The 15,286-nt window shown below is 38.7% G+C and overlaps 1 protein-coding gene across 2 annotated transcripts in view; it reads left to right on the plus strand.

Moving 5' to 3' along the window:
- Window positions 1-7,215: 7,215 nt before the first annotated feature.
- Window positions 7,216-15,286, plus strand: part of TAX1BP1 (Tax1 binding protein 1) — a 68,585-nt gene continuing 60,514 nt past the window's right edge. Inside the window, exons 1-2 of one of the 2 annotated variants that reach the window (XM_016135951.2) lie at window positions 7,216-7,358; window positions 13,497-13,662. In XM_016135951.2, coding sequence (XP_015991437.1) covers window positions 13,504-13,662 — 159 coding nt within the window. In that variant the 5' untranslated portion in view covers window positions 7,216-7,358; window positions 13,497-13,503. Of the gene's footprint in view, window positions 7,359-7,985; window positions 8,104-13,496; window positions 13,663-15,286 lie in introns of those variants that run through there. The other variant, XM_016135952.2, reaches the window with a different exon arrangement.

Genomic DNA, 15,286 nt, shown 5'->3' on the forward strand with positions numbered 1-15,286 from the left:
AAAATGTAGAAAAGTAAGGATTCAAGAAGAATTTTATCTACTCTCAGTTTCTGAGAACCTGCTGTACCACACTAATCAATCTTAAAGTCAATTTTCACAATTAACTAATAAAATATATTATAAATGATTTTCTAAAGATGCTCAACACAAGTAATTATTTCACTTTTCCCTTTTGTCCTCATGTCAGGATCAGCACAGCCATGGTCTCTTCTGAGAATAAAGGTATTTCTTTCATCTAGGAAGCCCATTGCTAAATGGCAATAAATCATTGGTCATCGAATTCTACAACCTAAACTATATGTTACAGAAGAAATTCTAGCCCCTATACATCATAATTAACATCAAACAGCACACAAAATTGCAGTACAACTAAGAGCTACATGGCAATAACCCAGCTGGTCAGAACTAAATTAACTTACTGAGCAATTAAGAAGAAGAAAAAATAATCAGGACAGGTTCTACCTATGAAGCTAAAGGAAGGGGTGTAGTAATTACAGCAGTGTGGGTCCAATCAGTAGAAAGAAACCACAGTATTTTGAACAGGGAAAGTTTAAAACATAGACTTACTATTACAGGGGTTTGGAGTAACTTGGCTGGTAAGAAGTAAAGGGAACTCCAAAGACTGTGAGAAAAGCAGGTACAAGGAGCAGGTACTACCCCCACGGCTGAGATGCGTGCCCAAGCAAGGGCACCTCCCAGGCTGAAGCCCAGACCTTGGAGAGGGCACGGCTCTTAATGAAGTCCCACAGAGAATCTCACAAAAAGTCCCTGTGCTGCTGAGCTGGCAGAACTTTCTGGAAACCCACCCTCCAAAACTTGCCCGAAAATCATCTTCTGGAATTTGTTGGGCATCCACTATGTGGAACTTGCCTTAAATTTGCCCTCTAGATACAGTTCTGGGAAAAGTTGTTCACAGAGAAGGATCTCGCTGCAGGCACTCCACCACAAAACTGCCCAGAGGGGACTGCTGGGGGCATGGCGGCTCGGTGCTGGATGTCGCCAGCCACCAGGCGCTGCAGGAATCGGACACTGGGAAAGCCGAGCGAGCAGCAGTAGCTGATGCTGAAGTCACATGCACTGCAGGAGTCTGTTGACTATGTACTTGGGAACTAGGAAGCAGAATCTTTTCCCCTTGCAATGCCTCTCCAGCACTTTCTACCAGCAGCGCTTAAATCATTCCAGCTTGCAAGGGAGGGATATTTAAAGGACTTAGATGCATTTTTCACAGAGCAGGTAAAAAGAGTGAACTGAAAACTGAGATGCAATAAATTGATAATTGGCACAACAATAACCTCCAAATTTCATTCATCCACCCTAATTTTTAGGCTCCTTAAAAATGTTTTGTTTTATGAAGTAGCTGGATATCGATCAGGTAAACGACTGAACTCTCCAGTCACTGACAAAATTCAAATTCCTTTTCATGGACCTCTCGAGACTCAGGCAAACCATGGATGTGGTCAGACACCAGGTTAACATCCATGAGACATGCATGAATATGAAGATGGATTTGTCCGTCTAGAGCATATTCTGATACCAATGCAACCTGATTTGGTGTGATGGGGCCAGGATTCAGAATGAAGTGGAGTCAGGAAAGGTGGGAAACGACCGAGTGCAATACAGACAATTCTTTTTTAGCAGTGAGAAGTTTGTGAAGGTGAAGACAAAAGGCAGTAGTGGCTGGAAGGAAATATGGAGTGAGGGAGTTTTTAAAAAATTAAATGGAAGAGGCTTGAGCATGTGGAAAGGAGAACGGGAATGATCCTGCGGAGACGGAGAGCTTGAGCATAAGAGAGTTCCTGAGAAGGCGGGAGGGGATGGGATCTGTGGAAATAAAGACACTTTAGCCTAAAAGTTTGATTCTGGCTTGTTAAAATTAAAACTTCAGAAGATTATCTTAGTGACATTTTCTTAAGATAACTTTTGTGAACTTTAAAAGCCACTGATATGCAAGTGACTCAAAAACAAATGCATCTAATGAGAAACAGAGAAAAGGACCTTGTTGACATTAAATGCTTTAAGAATTCAAAGTACTGTGCTGGCAGGCTATTATTACTCTTCTCAGTAAGATAAGAAAGAAAGGTTAGAGAATATTTACATTCCAGCGACCTCTCAGTTATACAAGGAACAAAGAACACTGTTAGGAGCCAGCCAAGTGATGCAAAGGTCTTACTAAAGTATAAACCTCTGCAGGCTGTTTCTTAATATCATAATTGATATAGCTCCTCTCTTTGACAGTGCAAGAAGTTTCCCAAGACCCTCAATTTTAATGTCAAAATTTTTGCTCAGTAATCCCAGGAATCACCTTTGATGGTAGAGCATATGATGACCACAGTGCCTATAGCATGTTCGCTATTGAACGCTTAGTTGGATAATAAAGGAAGTATTAAAAGGAGAAAGTGTAATAGATTAGAGATCCTGATGAGTTTGAAAAATAGTTACAGTGGGCATATTTGCATAAGCAAGTTAGAAGACTAGGAGGTTTCTGTCAATGAGCAGGATGCTTGATTTTGAAGGTGAAGCAGTTACAGGTGATAATAGGGTCCAAGGTATGAGCATGAAAATAGGTATCTAGAGTAGAATGGAGATTATTGGAGATGAGGGATTCACAAAATCAAAAGGCCAGGATTTTGGCCTCTTTATTTATTTATTTTTACAGTAGAAAAGTTTTATTAGAAGGGAAAGTACACTTCCAGACATGGAAGCAGGACTGAGCAAGGAAAGGGTGGCTCAAAAGGCCTCCTAACAAAGCCTTTGGGGTTTTTACCCCTATTTGCTATAGGTGGTCATTTTTCTTAGGTGGGTTTCCTTGATTGACAGCTAAGATTGACAGGACTTAAGTGATTCATCATTTTGCTATCTACCTATGTTTGTTCCCAGGATTCAGTCTGTTATGATGATATTAATGAACTTCTGGGCATATGCATCATATTATAATGATAGTATAATGAGGCTCAGGTGAGTTGAAGGTCCTTGGGCTCTTAATTGCACAGGTGCAAGTGACTGGCTTAAAATAGTACCTAATTCTCTGCCTACTTCTTTGTGAGAGTTAAAAATGCCTTCTGGCTTGCTTAATTGTGGGCAGATTAGCGCGGACCCCTTCTAGGATAGGATGATCTCAGTGTCTTTGCAGGCAGACTCGAAACCCCCTAACTTCCTGCCTAGCTCTTTTCTAAGAGCCATGAATCCCCTTATTATTATTATGGATGTTGAGGGACAGGAGGTCTCTTCATCTGTATGTGCTTCCTGCTGATAATGGCAGTAGTCCCTGTCAACAGGGGTTTCATGGCGCTCTTTCCCTTTCTTAGTCTTGGGTTTCCTGCTGAAGTGCTGCCTCAGTCCAGTTATGGAGCCCGGAAAGTTCAAGATCAAGGTCCTGGTAGATTGGTTATGGGGTATGGGCCTTCTTCCTGGTTTGCAGATGACCGCTTTCTTTCTGTGTCCTTAGAGTGTGGAAAGAGGGACTTAATTTTAATCTTATCCGGGTAGGCACTGAAGGGCTTGGTATGGAGAGGAAGGCTGTGCTAGGTGATAGTCTTCAATGAATGAGGAAGAGTAATTTGGAGATCAGCAGATGTTGGCAACAAGGAGGGAATAGGGGATTATACCTGATCGGCACGCACCTCAAAGGAACAAAGTTTTTTGTACACATCTGGGACAGTACTGATAGGGAAGCGATCAGGAACAAGGAGCATGTTAACCCACCTTCTGACACAAGGAGAAAGCAAGCAACCATATTTTAGAGTATTTTGAGTCCTCCATCTAACCCAAACCTACCATTATTTAAATCTCATCTTTAAAAGCTCTCTTTTTAAACAAAAAGTTTTACAGATGTATTATTTTTAAAAGAGAGAATCATTTCTAGCAAAGGGAATCTTTAATACAAACTCTAAGGAAAACCATGTTCCAAAGGATAGGAGCTTATTTTGCCTGCTTTTAACACATGTAATATTTCTATAACGTGCCCATTTGAGCTGATTTGTTTCTAATTTTTAACACATGTTGTACCACCTAATTGTCCCGTTTTCTTCTCTCTACGTAAGCCCTTTTCTCGCACTTTCAGAACCTGTTAATCTTTCAAAGCTGAGTCCAGTTTCTTTAACAAAGTCTCGCTAATTCCAAAATTAATTATTCTGTATTAATCTTTTTCACTTCTCAGAAATCATCTCCTGCAAACTTAACACTTCACTATACTGTTTTGTACTATCTTAACTAAATTCAAGCAGCTTCAAGAAAGAAACCATGGTTTATTCTTTGTTTTCCCTAGAGCACCTACCTAACAACCCAGAGCACACAGCAAATGACCAAAAAGCCCTTATCAAGAAGCAGCATGACATGGTGGAAAATGCATAAACTTCTGGGAGTCAGTTATGAGTTCAGGTTTGGTTTGCCTTTTTTGTGATCATGAGGTTAAAAAAAAAAAAAACCACAGGCCCAAAGTAACAACACTTATGTTAAAAGCCTGTGATACCAAACCTAGATTTAACACCTAATTGTAGCTTCACCTTCCCCCAAGAGTGGAATTTTAAACCAATCAGCTTGAAAATTCCTGATCCTAGCTGGTGAGATAATCTGTCTGATAAGACTCCCTGTCTTCTAAGAGAAGGTGTCCTTGCCTGAAATAACCCACTCTTAACTTCTTAGGCTTTCTGCCTTTAAAAACCTTCTATTTGGACAACCTCTTGGAGCTCCCTTCTCCTTGCTAAAAGGGATGCTGCCCAATTCATGAATCGCTTAATAAAGTCAATTAAATTCCCAAATTTACTTAGTTAAATTTTGTTTTTTAACAAAGGGCAAGTGATTTAACTTTTCTGCCCCCACACTCCCCTGCAAAACAGGGATAATACTTTACAGTATGGCTGTGAGGAGGGGAGACAACCCATGTGTCCAGCAGAGTGCCTGGAAAGCACTGGGTACTCCGCGGACAGGAATTATTATTTTTTGTTAACAGTCTTCTCCCTGTCTGACTCCTTTGCCTAAGATGTTAGACCCTGACTTGAAGTCTTCCTTTTACCTTTTCATCGAGATCCCACTAACTTTAACAATCTAGGCCTATCTCCTCTAAGCAAAGAGTACTGCTCACACAAGCCTATCTATACTGAATTCTCCAATCTCTGAGTGTCTTATTTTATTTTTACAGTATATTTTATAGTCACCTACATGTTCATGGATTCATTTATTTTTTTCCCCTTTGCTATCATAAATTCTTCTAACAGAGGAACAGTGTCTTTTTAGACATTTTCATAACCAAAATACAGGATAATTAGTATGTGATAGGTTAGGACAACTGCTTAGAAACTACTTGAATTATAATTACTCCAGAAATATTATGGGATACTAAGAGGTTTACTTTCCAACAATTCTTTGAATAGGTTTACGATCTCTTATTCACTATTTTGAAATTCAAAAAGCTTTGAAAATAACATTTTTTTTTTAACATTTGGTGGTAAAAATCTATCCTGACCTAAACTCATTTGTCAATAAAACGTGACCTGATCCCGTGGTGGCCAAATGGCAAAACTTGTTCTGAACTGAAGACAACATGCTTTATTTCTCCTACTTAGTAGTGTGATATTCATAATTTCATAATTTTTCCTGAAAAAATGTTAACTAGATCACAGAGTGCTGCCTCAGACCTTGTGGGATGCCATGTAACAAAATATACTTTTTTAGAGTATGAAAAATTTAGAATCCTGAAATCCATCTAGCCCAAAGTTTTCATATAAGGGATTATGGATCCATATGTCTTATTAACCTAGTACACTACTATATGTAAAATAGGCTAATTTTTAAAAATTAAATTAAATACTAAAATGATATATATTTACCTCGCTTGGAGAAATACTGCCTAAAAATTTCAGGGATCATTATTAATAGGACTAAAGCAAGTTAAAGTTCCTAAATGAATACTTTCATGGGGGAAAGTAAGGTTTAAAAAAATCAAGAAATTATTAAAAATAACAAAATAAAAATATCTGCACAAAAATGTTTTTCAATTATGGCTTTTATTAAGCATATTGTTTTTCTGATTCATCAACTGAAAATTGTAATTAGAAATTTACTACATGTAAATAAATGTCATAAAAAATGCAAAGAGCGACACCTCTGAAAAGTTCATAAAGTTTACTGCTATATTTACATTTAAGGGACAGGTATTTCTGCTACTAGAAGGTTGCTACCAGTAACATCAGTGATTATTGATATCACACTGTTTTCTTCATCTGTAAAATAAGGTTGGGACTAAATGACCTATAAAGGTTCTTTAATTCTATGATCAAGTAGGATATACAGAACAAGACCAAGTTCAAAGATCTCAGTATATAGAAAATCAGTCGGCAAAGATTCAAAACTTATATTATTGAAGGTAATCTTAATTATGTGGACGTGAAGATGAAAGTGTATCAAAGAGGAGTTTGTAGTGCTGTACTTAGGAGGTGCTTCAACGTCTAATGTGATCTAATTTATTATCCTTAACTGGTGATATTGCAAATTTTATCACGTTTTATGGCAACCCAGGAATGTGATGAACAGAACAGAACACACTTGCATCTGAGTTACGATTCAATCTAAATGCTACAACCTAACAGTCAAAAGCGATTTTATAAATTATAATTGAACAGAGAATACAGGACAAATTCACAACACACAAAATAACAGATAACACAAGCAGTTAACACTCATAGAGGTGCTGGCGGAAAGAGGCCACTGCTGGAGCACGAGGAAATAGAATCACTGAGCATTAGAACTGAAAAGCTCCTAGGAGAAAGAGCAAACAAGAACAGGAGAGGACCAGGAGTAGGCGAGCACAGGAGAAGGGGTCGCAGCCTCAGCGGTGTGGCCGCTTACTTCATTTCTCTGGTTTACTTTCTGATCTATAAAATGAAAGGATTCGCTTAGACAGATTTTTAAGAACACAACATGGTAATATGCCGCTCGGCTACCCTTGTCCACTTAACTGGAAAGTGGCTTAACTTTCCGGTGAAGTGATATTTAACAAGGAAAATCTGCAGTTCAAAAGGACCGTTTGGTTTTGACTAGGTCTCTGAGCGAAACGGACAAGATCAAAGAAAGAGGAACAGCTGGGTCGAGAGAAAAAGTGCGGACTCGTTAGGGTAAATAGGATAACCGCAGGCCGCGAGACCGGCTGGAGGAGACCCGGCCCCCGGCCCCTGGAGACGGCGGAGGCAGCGGAAGGGGCGGCGCCGCGGGCGGAAGTGACGTACGCCGGCTTCTGGCTCCGAGGGGGAGGGTGGCCGGTCGCTGGAGGCCGGCAGTGGTGGCGGAAGAGGCTGTGCGGGTGATGGCGGCTCGGGCTCGGAAACCTCTCTAAGGCTCCCGCTCTGTCCGGGAGCCCCTTACGGGTAAGCGCTGTCCCCGTCCGCCGTCGCGCCCCGTGCGGGGCGGACTCCAGCTGGAGCCCTTTGCGGGCTCGTGAGACGCCCCCACAGCTCCTGGAGTCTAGGGGCCTGGCCGGTCTCAGGAATGGTCTCCGTGGTGACGATGCAGCCAAATGACGACGCTCTCCTTGCCGAGGACAAACCTTTCCTCCCGGACTGGGATTGTGACGGGGTTGTGGGCGACTTCGGTTAGCAGTGGAGTTGTTAAAAGCGACGAGGGGCCGCCCCACACGGCGGGGAGGCCCCGAGACAGGCCTTCGCGATTTGGGGGAGGCGTGTGGGATGTGGGCTGTGGAGGGGGGCACGGGACGCGGGGGGCGTGTGACCGGGGGCGCCCCCACAGAAGACACTGGCTCGCCCGAGGCTCACCGCTAGGGTGAGTGTTTTGAGGCTAGAGTGGGCGCTGCGGGCGTTGTAAACTTGGGCAGACATCTAGGTCGCGTTCGGAGAGGACGCCCGGGCTTGCTCGTGCGGGGTGAAACCCGTGTTTTGGTTTGATTCGCCTGAGAAGGAGGCGGAGACCGCCTGCGCCGCTGACGTGGGGGGCCGCGGGCGGGGTTAGCTGCGCCGGCAGGATCTCCTGTCTCACCTGGGGCACGGCGTTAGTTAGCGCTGCTTTCCTTCTCCTGTTTACGCGTGGTCCCTACGCCGATCGTTCCCAGGGATCTTAACAGGTCTTCTCGCGAGAGTCACATCTTTCTTTGCTGAGGTAGCTTTACTTGATTTCACAAGTCTTCCTCCCTCCATCGCGGCTCCCCGCAGGTCTGCAGTGTGTGGACAGTCCTGACAAAGCGTCCCTCGCTTCGGAGCATCTCTGTTTAAAGACTAGGGTGCGCGTGGGTGTATTGGTAAACGTATAATACCTTGTCGATAACCTTTCGTTTAAAACGCTGGCATATGACTTTCTACATCAATTAGATTTTAGGTTTCACAGTAGTTATGAATTACTATTATGTCAGGGATTTAGATGGGAAGATAAGTTTTCAGCTGTGCATGCTTCTAACTGCAAAATTTCTGCAAACTGCACGAACAGTTACTAATTAAAATCGTGGGGGCTCTATTCCAAAAGTATTTAAAGAAGTTGTTTGAGTAACCTGCTGCTCTGAAAGTAGGGTGATCGCCCTTAAAGTGCTATTCAGGTATGGAGGAGGGCTGAGGTCAGACTTTTGTTCTGTTACTGGCAAGGGTAGACTTGATTTCTTGAGGGCTTACTTGATTATGTTAGAAGTGACTTCTTAAAACTTCAAGGAACATCCTACTGTATTTTCGTTTTCTACTTATTCATTATCGGTGCAGCCATTTGTGTAGAATTAGCCGGTAAATACTTTTCCTCAACGAAATAACAGGTATTGTGGAATTCTAAATTTCAACCTCTTTAATGGTGCTAAATATTTATGAAAGAGCCTAACAATGCTTTTCTATACTACTTTGGGGGAATTACCTCATAAGTGAAGTTTATTGGATTGTAGTTTTTGGAATTTGGATACTTCTAGGTGAAATTTTGGCTGTATGCACTTACAATTTTTAAAGTTTATTTTGCCCTAAGTAAACCCCTAATGGAAGAAAAAAATTTTCTCCCCTCTAATATATATGGGCCAAGATCATAACGTTTTATAAACTTTAAAAATAATCTAAAAAGTAAGAAGTGGTGTGAGTAACACCTGGGCAGAGTGTAGCACCATTCACCTGTAAAGAATTCTGGAAATAGGCTCCTGTACGTGTAGATTAACTGATTGGTGGTTTTGCTTCGGCTGGCCTCCCAGTAAGATTGCTAATAACGTTTTTCTGGCCTGTAAACCAGCTGACAGTCTTTGTTTGAATTAAAAGTATGACTAATTGGAAACTGTTAGAATGTCAGACATTTTTTCCTTTAGATATCTGTGTCTTATAGGACCGAAATTTGGAGATAATTATAAAAATATATTTTTAACTGAAAAATTTAAACTTTTGCTGTTAGCCAGATTTATTACTAATCTTGATTTGCTCTGGTTTTACAAACTTTTATTATGGAAATTTTTTCAAGCATGCACAAGAGGAGAACAAACAAAAGGATCCACTGTTTTGCTAATCTTGTTTTATAACCCTTCCCCCCAACATATTTTTTTCCCCTGGAGTTTTTAAAGCAAATCTGAGACATCAGGATATTTCACATAGTTTACCGTGTTTAACTCATAAGGGCTTTGAAAAAAATACAGCCACCATAATACTATAACAGAACAAAATTACCTATTTATTCTTGAATTCTGATTGTTAGAACTGGCAAATTATATACAATATTTAAATTAAAAAACTTATTTTGATTATATATGTTTAATGCTTAGAAGTTTTTGTATGATCTGTTTTCTACGTCACTTAACTAAAGCTTACATTTTGGGGCTAGTCATGTAAACTTGAGTTACAGAAGCCACTGGAAAAATACTATCACAGCCCGATCTGTTTTGGGCTTGATAAGTTCTAAGAGGAAGACGTAAAGATAAACTTTAGAAATGCCTTTTTTCTCCCAAATTTATTTTAGCTAATTAACTGAATGCCCACTGCATATTGTTTATCTTCAAATACTGATGATTCCTCAAAATAACAAATTAGGTTTTGGACCAAAGACTTTATAGTATGAAGTTTACAGCATAACACATTAAAAGGAACTCTGGAGATGTTAGTACTTTAGGGACTACGTTCGGAAACGTGAAAGGAGGGCACTGCAGACAGCACGTGTAGGCATTTCAGACTTTGTTTCCCAGCCTAAGGTATGATCCTTTAATTCTTGACTGGGAAATTTTACTTTGCCTTGGCTTACATCTTAATGTACCCATTTTTGTACTTTAGAGAATGGGATGTAGCATGGAGATGTATGTACTTTAGAGAATGGGAAGAAACATTTGGCGGCAAAGCTGCTTCCACTTACCTTTGTGTACGGGGACTATATTTCCCCTCTCCACCTGAGATGTAGTTCTTTTTCTCATGTTTGTGAAGCTACACTTCCCAACCATTACCACAAGGTGATGCAATGACTTTGCACATTCTCACAGGGTGGTTGTGTGTGCACTCACGTGCGTGCATGCATACATATACATACTTGGTGTGTTAATCAGCCTGTGGATCATCTTGATACATTGGCAATCTCAGTGAATTTCAACATTTTTGGAAGCATGCCCATCTTTTCACTCTTATCCGTGAGGAGTGAAACAGGAACTGTATGGGAATTAAACTTATCGAGTTGGTTGATTTCATGATGTAATTATATTCAGATTACATTTATCTGCATTTACTTCTTTACCACTAGAAGATATATTGGAATTTAATTAAAAAAAAAAGTAATGAGTGGAATTACTTGTAAAATTTCCATAGTTGTAATCACATCGAAATTTTTAAAAAGGTTACTGTTGGAGAGGGATTAATGAAGATTATTAATAAGATGAGCACTTGTCAGATTACAGTTCAGATTTATAGGCATCATGATTATATTTAAAGTCTGATGTTAGGGTTTTAAGAAACTTGAATTTTGGGCAGAAAGTTTAAAAGGAAATTTTATGTTAATATGTTTGTTTAAAAGAATGAAAATATTGTATTTATATATATATTCCGGGAAAAATAGTCAGAAGTCATTTTAAAAATATTCTTAATGAGTAAAGACTTAACTGTATGGTGTGTACTTTGAGTCCTTTTTGATGCATTTGTAAGCATATATACACATATAAACACATATATACTTTCATGCTATTTTATACTTTAAAAACTTCAATGAAGTAAAAGTGTCAGGTGAATTACGGTTTTTTAAATCACTGTTGTACTACTTGAGGTTAAAAATTTAAATGCCACTGCCTTGTTTTATAACATAATTACAGGTTTGTTGATTTAGTTGACTTTAGGAAATGTGTTAAAAAAATTTCATTCTTAAACCACTTCTAATTAAAAACATGGGAAACTTACTTTAAGCTAGCTTTATTCTCCTTACCGAATATCTTCCTCAGAGAAACTTAAGTATTTATTCTCTTTGTAGAAAAATATTACTGATTTACTTGCCTCAGTTTATTTAGGTAGTTGTATTTGTTAGAAGCTGGTTCAATTGATTTAGCTATAGTTTTCTTTATCGGTATTTTATAACCAGTAGTGAACACTTTTTTCAAAACACATCTGGATCGGGTTTTCCCTTCTTTATGAAACCCCTGACTTGAATAGAGATTATCTTTAGTGACTGTATTAGCATGAAGACATCTCCTTGAGCCCAGATTAGTTGAGACAATTCAAGGGAACAAATAGAACTCTTCAGTTGTTTTAGGCAGAGTTCCCAGGGTCTATTAAGTGCTACCTTTTCATTTTCTTGAAGGTTTTGGGTTACCAGTTGGGGAATATTGACAGTTCAGTTTTTCTGTGAAATAGGATTGCTGGTTATAGAGCCTTTTTGTTAGCGTAGAGTAGCGGAGGATTGCTTCTGAATGCACTGTTTTTACCTCTGAATTCTGGGAAACCTCAGGTGGGAAGAGTCTAGCAGACAACCAACCTGGTATTCTACCACAGTGGCTTCCAGGTTCACAGTTGGCAGTCTCCTTATGGAATACCCCCTGTATTGTTTTGGTAAAGCAGTACTTTGACCATAGCAGAAGCAGAGAAGATACATGAAGAAAAGTGGATATTTTCTAAGGTGCTCGTTATTTCAAAACTTTAAAATAAAAACTCGCCTTAGTATTTCAAACAGGTCAGCAAAAGAAACAATTGTAAAAGCATATTGGCTTGGATCTTTCTAATAATAGACTTCGTAATAATTGTTAAAATATAAGTAGAATCTTACCACTGTGCTTGCCCTGTAGAAACTTCATTGGTTTGTGAACTAGATTAATTTGGTTAGCAAAAATCTTGACCCAGTTTTCCCTAATGTTACAGAGAGTCCTGTTTTGATGACTCAGAAGCAGGTGCCATAGGGCCAGTGTTATAGTTTCTTAAGTGTACAGTAGAATCAATGATTGTACTGAGTTTGTGATACACTGTATCCATGGCTTTTTAGAGTAAATCCTCAGTCATATCCTTTTTCTCAATAGTAGAGCACAAAATATGGGAAAAATTTGGATCCTATAGATTTTTGTAGTCTGGTTTAACCATTTATCTGCTATCCAGTTCCTGGTGTTCACTAAGCCAGTAAGCATTTACTGAATCCATAATAGATTTTCTGCAGTATGTATTTAATTGACACTATACATTTAAAAAATGGATATTTATTTTAATTGGTAAGTATGTGGAAATCAATGGAAAAAAATATGAATACTGAAAGTCAAGGCAGGGTCGTTGAACCCAGAATGAAAGGGTAGAATCGGTACAAGGAGAGAGATGAAAATAGGCCGAACTATTTCAAGTAGGCCAGGTGAGATTTTACATGGTTTGAGAGATCTGAACAAGTGTGTACCAGAAGCCAAAGAAGATGGGATGGGTCTAGGCATCTGTGGAAATGAGTGAGAGATGATAATAGAGACTTACGTTGTTGAGTTGGGTCAGAGTATAATTAGTGGTTCTTTGTCTTGGCCACATACCAGATTACGATTACTTGGGGAGATTTTAAAAGAAAAATGAGTATGCACACCCAGCTGCAGATAGTCATCATTGTCTTTTGTTTTCTTTTAAAGACCCCTAATGATTCTAATATTTAGCCAAGGTTGAGGAAAGCTGCTGGAGGGTGGAGGAGGATCATGGATTTGGGTCAGGGATCCAGGCACAGAAAGATTAGCAAAGGAACCTAGAACCTAGAGGAGGATGAAATGTCAGATTAGGGAGGAAAATAATGAAGTTCAAGGGTCCAGCATAAAAGCTCTTGGTTTACAAAAGAAGCAAAGGGCTAGCTAGGCTTTTCAGTAGAGTTGATGGTTTGATTTTGGTTTTTAGATTTTTTAACACCTGTGCAACTTTCTGAGCCATATGGAAATTATTTCCCGGTTTTTCTGTTTTTACTTTAATCCCATTTTTAAAGAGTTGTTCTAGTATTCAGAAGCATATGTATTTTCAAAAAATTATGACATGTAAATATATATGTAATTTGCATTCAGTGATACATATTTTCTGAAGTTGTAAGTTTTTCTTAGATGAGATTATTCAATTTGTGTGATTCATTTGTTTCAGATTCACAATGACATCCTTTCAAGAAGTCCCACAGACTTCCAACTTCGCCCATGTCATCTTTCAAAATGTGGCCAAGAGTTATCTTCCTAATATACACCTGGAGTGTCATTATACCTTAACTCCATATATCCATCCACATCCAAAAGATTGGGTTGGAATATTCAAGGTAAGAAAAACTGCATATTTCTTTCATCTGGGTACTCATTTTTTTTTTTTTAAGCAGGTTGATCAGTAGTTTGTACTAGCCTTGTCACTCTATATTAAGGGTCATTTTTGAAAATGTCAAATGTAGAACATTTATATTTATAAATGCAAACATTTTATGTAATGAAATATTTAACAGTTCAAGATAGTATACAGCAAATGCTGGGAACTTCAGTGCAGGCTTTCCTCTTTATGTTAATAACTTTATTCAAGGTCTTGTGAAAAATTTTTCAGAATCTTTCTTTTTCCATTTTCTCCACTCCTTACCTGAAAAATGATCTGTTTGTTTGGATTACTGTATCATTTACTATCTTTTCTAGTCATTTGTAATTTCATATAGCTCTACAACCATGTTATCTCTTCTATTGTCCTATATTTAAATATTGCTCATATTGTCTTACACTTTTATGAGACTGTTCTGTTTTATATGACTTGTAAATTGTTTGATGGCAGGAGTCCCATTTCTTATATTTTGCCAGTCATTTTGTATAACATATGCTTGAAAATTACATTGAAACTATCATCACACTGGTGCTTCCTGTGCTGGAGGTAGGTTTTCTGGTAATTTTAACTCTTCAGAATGTAGTGAAAAACCAAAACAGAAAAGAAGAAAGTAAAAATAATAATTATTTTGAGCAGTCAAAATACTGTTATAAATGTCCAAACAATACAACTTTTTTCCTGGTTTACTCTAGATTCTCAGAATCAGTTTATTTTAGATATGATTTTAATGGTCTCAAAATTTTTGTTAGTCTGGGTTGTATAAGGTAAACAGCAAAGTAGAAAGAAATGAATAGCGGTTAGAATGAGGTACACTGAGAATATTCAGAAGTGAAAGTCCAGCCTAATAGTGAGGAGGGCTGAAAAACTATATTGGACAACAGAATTTTGGCATTTAATGATACTTCAGTTCCTATTTCAATCTCTCATTCCTTGATGTTGCTGGATAGAGGAACTATTTACTATTTAGAGTGTGTGTGTGTGTTAGCTTGTCAAATTCTAAAATGGGGTTGCGTTGATTGTTAAGCATTTTGTGAAATCAGTGTATCAGTTTTGATATGTGAGGTCTGGGTTTCAAGTTAAAGATACTGATGGAGAATTAGTGTTTTCTGCAATAGTGGATCAGAGAGGAAGAATTGAATGGGGAATTGAGATTGAGGGAAGGGCATTGCTGTCAGGAAAATGTTACAAGCAAAGGCATAGAGGTGAGAATGTTCGTGATAGTGAGTCACTATAACTAGAACATAAGCTTCAATTAGGGAAATGGAAGAAGAAGGGTTGGAATTAAGCTTCATTCTGTCTATTGGGTTGGTATATTCAAGGTAAGAAAGGAAGACCTTCAGTGTTAGGCTAAACAGTTTGTAGTCTTTTTTCTTCCTGGCAGTGGGAAGTCTTTGCGAATGTAGGTATATAGACTCCATGTTGGAAGGAAGAAGGTGGAATTTCAGAAAGTATGAGAGTATTTTATATTTTGATGGAAGAGTGAGTAGTGTCTTGGTGGTTTAGAGCTTAAACTTGAGGTTCAGATCTTGACTCTGCCGTCTACTGGCCTTTTCCTAGTTTCTTTTTTGAGTTGAGGATAGTAA

The sequence above is a fragment of the Rousettus aegyptiacus genome, unplaced genomic scaffold (assembly GCF_014176215.1).
Source record: "Rousettus aegyptiacus isolate mRouAeg1 unplaced genomic scaffold, mRouAeg1.p scaffold_m13_p_13, whole genome shotgun sequence".
Taxonomy (NCBI): domain Eukaryota; kingdom Metazoa; phylum Chordata; class Mammalia; order Chiroptera; family Pteropodidae; genus Rousettus; species Rousettus aegyptiacus.